Source organism: Palaemon carinicauda, chromosome 20 (genome assembly GCF_036898095.1).
Source record: "Palaemon carinicauda isolate YSFRI2023 chromosome 20, ASM3689809v2, whole genome shotgun sequence".
Taxonomy (NCBI): Eukaryota; Metazoa; Arthropoda; class Malacostraca; order Decapoda; family Palaemonidae; genus Palaemon; species Palaemon carinicauda.
The window spans coordinates 93,127,641-93,133,713 of NC_090744.1; the positions used below are offsets into that span (position 1 = coordinate 93,127,641).

The window sequence follows — 6,073 nt, forward strand, 5'->3', positions numbered from 1 at the left end:
GTTCAGCCGACAGCCTGAAGATGTACCCCAAGGTCCTGGCCAAGACCAAGGGGAAGACCCAGGAAGAAGCCCTGGTCTTAGTCCTGGCCTTAGCCCTGGAATCAGCCCAGTACCTGGTCACAGTCCAGTACCTGGTCACAGTCCAGTACCTGGTCACAGTCCAGTACCTGGTCACAGCCCTGTGCCTGGTCACAGCCCTGTGCCTGGTCACAGTCCTAATCTGAGTCAAGGTCTCAGCCCTGGTCTCAGCCCAAGAGTTACAGTCCAGGATGAAACAGGCCAGGAAGCCATGAAAGTAGACACACCACCCTCACCTAAAGAAGCACCTGGAGAGGCAGGGGGTACAAGTCCTCTGCCTGACCCACAACAACAGCAGCAACAACGGTCTCCAGGTGTCATACAGGTCCATAGATCAGGTGAGGGTAGTAGTAGCAGCAGTAGCACAAGTAGCAGCTGTGGCAGTGGTGGCACAGCCAGATCACCCCGTGCAGTCCAAAGCGATGTCTTCAGGTTTGATTCTTTGGATCGCGAAAGGTATCTGTGCAGAGCCATAAGTGAAGAAGATGAAGAAGTATTTTCTCCAGGACCTCCAGCTCATTCACCACATGCACGTGACTCACCAGCTCTTGCCAGGGTTAACTCTGATTCTCCTAAGTTATCTTTCAGTCCACTGAGAATCAAAGATCCAAGTATCGATGAAGAAGATCTTGATTTAGATACTAAACCCCCATCATCAGCATCCTCTCTGGCATCCAGTGAGGCCCCCTCATCTGGTGGAGTCATTCGTGGTATCTTGCCTAAGTTTAGTGTAGTTCATAGTGAATCTGGTGAACCTTTAACACACTACCCACCATGTTCTTGTCACCATTGCACAATGTCAGCACGAGACCCTCACCGCCTTGGGCCATCAGCTGGTTTATCACATTCACCCATTTCACCCCTCACACCAACCTCCCCTCATACACCAATTTCACCTTCTCCTGGTCATAATGTAGAGCACTACTTTCCACCTACTGTCTACCTCCCAGACCTTTATCGGCGACGCTCTCATTCAGATTCTGATCTGCAATTATGGTTTGAACATAAAGGAGCTACTGCAAGTAGTAGCAGTAGCAGCTACAGTGGAGCTGGCCCCTCAGGAGAGCAGCCATCAACTCGAGGGTCTGTTTTACGTCATGGAAGGCCCATCCCTCAACCCCTTTACCTTCCTCGAAAAGGTGGTTCTTTAGAATCCGATATATCATCTCCCCAAGACTCTCCTTTGGATCTCTCTGTGAAAACTACTGGGAGTATGAAAACTGGAAGTACCTCCAGTACAGATAGTTTAGTACTTCCAGGTACAATATCACTCTCTTCTCCTCACTCTCCAATGTTAGCAGCCCCTAAAGACACGCCTCCACCCCCCAGATCACCAGGAGCTCCAGATCACCATCGACCATTATCCCATTATCCATCTGTACCTGTAGTTAAAGGTGATGTTGCTTCTCATAGCACAAAAGACAGTGTAGCACTACGATATCACCTGGAAGTATCTCCTGTAGTTGAAGAAATGCCACCAGGAGCTGATGTGGCATTCGTTTGTCCTGTATGTGGTCAGATGTTCTCCCTCCATGACCGTTTGGCAAAGCACATGGCATCCCGACACAAAAACAAGCAGTTAGACACCACAAGTAAGACATACATGTGTGACATATGTAAACGATCATTTGCACGCTCAGATATGCTAACACGCCACATGAGACTTCATACTGGACACAAACCATACACTTGCCGTGTTTGTGGACAAGTCTTCTCCCGTTCTGATCACCTCTCTACTCATCAGCGAACACATACAGGTGAAAAGCCTTACAAATGTCCCCAATGTCCATATGCAGCATGTCGTCGGGATATGATAACAAGACACATGCGTACACATGCCAGGTATGAATTACACGAGTCTTCATCAATGGAAGAAGGTGGAGAAGTTGCAAGACCAAATTTACCTGTTCGCTCCCTATCAGAAGAACATCCTGCTCCAAGTCCCTTATTAGACTTACCTGGATTGCCATGCTCTCAGCCCCGCACACCTCAAGGGTCTCCATTACCACTTTCACCTGGTCCTCATGCAGTAAGTGCAGGAGCAGCACAAAAACAATCACTGGGACCCCCACCTCTGGGAACAGGACCCCCATTGCAAGGTTTAACAGGAATGGGGGTAGGAGGAACCAACCTAATGGGAAGACTGCAACAGCAGCCACAACGTCCCAGGAAGCAAGAAGAAGATTGAGAGGACTCTCATGACAAGTCTGGTTCATGTTTTTTGCCTCGATGAGGTTTGTCTCTCGCTGGAGGTCGTCCCTCCTTGGCATGGAGGCAGTTGGAGGCTAGAGGCCTGCTTGGTCTTCTGGCGTTATTTGTGTGGCGGAAGCAGCCCGCCGTGCCCACTCTGGCCATGATCAACTCGTCGCCTGGTGCGATTTAGGTATGGTCTGTCCCTGTTGTCTGTCTCTCCGGCTGTTCAATGCAGTACTGCCTGGCTCTGTCCCGTCTCTATGATATACCAATAAAGGGATTTGTTCTTTCCCACATGGAAGTGGCGGGTCAGGGCCAGGCAGCAACGTGTTGATGTCAGCACGTGAGTGTCTCAGTGTCAGTGGTCATGTGTTGTGTCGTGTGTGTGCCGCATGCGGCATCTCGGGCGGCGGGTCTGCCAGAGTTTTTGCCCACTTTAAGGGAGGAAGCATACCCTCCCTACTAGAGCAGCTCTGTTTGAGGTTTTAGAAGGGGCAGTTTTAAGCTGTTGCTCTATACCCCTCCCCACAATCACTTCCCAAGTCTCTTGGTGTGAAGGTGTTTGCTGGCTGTGGTACTTAAGGGCCCTGGTGTGCCTTTAAAGGGGATAGTGACCATTCAGGGGGGAAATTCTATACAGTTAAATGAACGGCACGAGAGGTGTATCACTGTACCTGTTAATTTAATGAGATAGATATATTATATAATTATAAGGTGAAAACCCCAGGCTACCAGGGTACCCAGTGTCACAATTAAGAGTGATCCATAGTAAGGCTCAACAGGCCCTTTTTTGCATTTAAAGTCGTTTGATTCCAGCTGTTGGCTGCAAGTTTTCAAAAAGGCCCTGCTAGTAATCAGTAATGGTTACTAATGGCTCTAAATCCGAGAACTGCAAGTCCTGTGAGTTTAAGCTATAGCTTTGTGTGGAGATACAAATGTACTCGGGTATTAAGTCCTTTGTATTATCAAGCGTTGGTCATGTTAATCTAATGTTTATACATAACACCTTTGTTCCTTTTGTTTTCAAATCTGATGTGGTAAACTCTGCTGATCTGTGGTGACTTCAGCTGTACTGTTGAGATTCAAGCTGTGCTGTAGCAATTTAGGCTTTGTTGTGGTCACTTCAGAATGACTTTGGCAATCTAAGTCAAGCTAAGATGGTCAAAGATATGCTTTAGTGACTCTGACTAGACTAAAATTACATTAGTTATGCATTGGCGACCTATGCTGGGCTTTTATGACCTAAGCTATGCTGTGGTCGACCAAGCTAAGCTCTGGTGACGTCAGTTATGCCATTCTTCTAGTAGTCTTCGAAGTCAGATATTCACCAAGAATATTTTGATGTCCTTAATTTTATTTTTATTTTTTATTTATTTACTTTTTTTTTTTTTTTACAAAATGTATGGCTGTTGGTAGAGGAGTCACAAATACTCATGCAACCTGGACGCTTTGGGCTACAGGCCACTGAACACACACACACTACTGGGACCCAGTAGTACTTTTGAATGGACTCCCACAAAATCACTTCATAAGCACCTTATCCAAATGAGACCTAATGTGATTATGTATTTATTTCAGAAAAAAAAAAAAACTTTTTTCTTGTTTCCTATGAAAACATTGTAGATCTTATGAATTATTTTCACCACACAACTACTGTATATGTAACAAGGCAAAACATTCTGTCTTGACAAAGATAATTTTATTTCGTATATATATATATATTTTAAAATGTTTCTACGTATGTTAAGTTACCAAGTAACAATGGTTTATGTCACACGAAGTAGCTATTGGCTCATATAATTGTTTACCTCTTATGGCTAAAGTCATCTTGAATCTAAACCAGACTTTAATTATATTACTCCTGTTTTAGGATTTTCTTTCCTTTTTTAAGCAAACAAGAAATGTAAATTGTTATGAGATGTTCTAATCAATAGGTTGTAATCCTCCCCTCCCCCCTTAACTCCTTATGTGCCAAACTCATGGCCAGTTTGCTGTCTGCCTACAACAGTGCTTAACGATCATTAGATAGTTCACTATTTAAGGCTTGTTTTTTAATATGTGTTGTGAGATGGGACTGTCGGGCGTGAGCTGGCAGCTTACTCATTACGTGTAATCTCCTTCTCTCACCAGAATCTTCTTTTTTGTATATGGATAAGAAAGCTTTTATAAATATTTCTCCATAATTTTGTAGGTATCTGATTTTTTTAAGCATATTTTTATTGTAAGACTATTTATATTGACTGTATATATATATTTACTATAATTATCATCATCATCTTTATTTTCATTATTATTAATTTCATTATTATTATTGTAATTATTATTGAATTAATTTAACACGCAAACACTCCTGAAAAAAGACACGGACTCTTGTCAGCCATGGAAGACAGTGATGAGAAGTGTTGTTAATTCTCCGGTCGCCTTCACGATTAAATAAGGTTTGTAAAAGGCGACCGGGAGAGCATAAAAAAGAGTTGGTTCTCACTGCCTTCCTTCTTATAATGGTTGGGTTGATCGGGTTACAGAAGAAATAAGTCAAATGTAAATTATTATAATCAATCAAAAATGAATTTTATATATAAAAAAACCAAATGTTGTGATCAAGTGGCAATGAGTTTCATTGACAGTGAAATAAATATATGACTGAAATTCGCGAACTTTGACTTTGATATTATCCATAACCCCATCAACCAAATGTACTCCATATTGTGATAGCTGTTACAACACTGGTCATAACTGCTTATATTGTAAGAATGATTTCCTCTCCTTATGTCATTTCACCTTAATGTGTAATGTTCTTAACGATTTGTTTTCCTTTACTTTATACTATTTTAGTCGACAACACTTCCAATTTTATGTCACAGTGAATATGACACTGAATCATTTGTAGTCACGTACAACAGCTTTATACATTTCACTAAGATTATTTCACAAAACTCGAAATCCTAATCCCCCCTCCCCGGTCCAACGTTAGCCCGGTTATCCTTTAAAAAAAGATAAAAAGTTAAAAAAGAAAACAATGAGATATAAATGCATGACGTCCATTTGCGGGGCCTTGCCATGCAACTGATGCATGCCAAAAAACAATAACATACAAATAGGAAAAATTGAGGATGCGTTCTCTGTTAAGATGGCTTCTTTAAAATATGTGCTTACTCTAGATTGACATTTGAAATGAATGAACAAAAGTAGACTTTGTAAAATAGCAACAAGGGTTATAGCCAAGGCTGACTTGACTGATGAGGTACCGAAGCTATGATACATGTTCAAAAAAGCATTTGTCAATGCAATCACAACTTCACTTTCTTTCCGATGAACGCATTCTCCATTAGTTTGAATCAGCCTAAAAGTAAGCCCACAGAAGAGCAATGACTGCATTTGTGTCTCAGTACAATGTAATAAACAACCTTTAACCGGTGAACAGACGTAGGGATACGATAGATGTTTTCTTTAAGTATACTGTACTTGCCTTTCTTTAAATGTCAGAAAAAAACAAACAAATGAGTAAGACCAAGAGAATGAAAATGTCAATATAGTGGAAGACTGAGGATGAATTCCCTTTAACATGCAAGTCAAAAATTCTTCACAAATTAAATAATTTCTAAACCCTCGGCTCCTCCACCCACCCCAATTTCCTCTATTTTATTTCGTGTATACATAAATGTGTGTAGATATATATATATATATATATATATATATATATATATATATATATATATATATATATATATATATATATATTATACACATATAAATTTGAATGTGTCTGTTTGTTTGTGTATATTCATATGGGCAAATACGT

At 41.5% G+C, this 6,073-nt stretch overlaps 1 protein-coding gene across 1 annotated transcript in view; it reads left to right on the forward strand.

Annotated features, from left to right (window-relative positions):
* Window positions 1-3,653, forward strand: part of LOC137614316 (uncharacterized) — a 23,358-nt gene extending 19,705 nt beyond the window's left edge. Inside the window, exon 2 of the mRNA XM_068344070.1 lies at window positions 1-3,653. This exon is cut by the window's left edge and continues 354 nt beyond it. Coding sequence (XP_068200171.1) covers window positions 1-2,266 — 2,266 coding nt within the window. The 3' untranslated portion in view covers window positions 2,267-3,653.
* The last annotated feature ends 2,420 nt before the right edge of the window (window positions 3,654-6,073 follow it).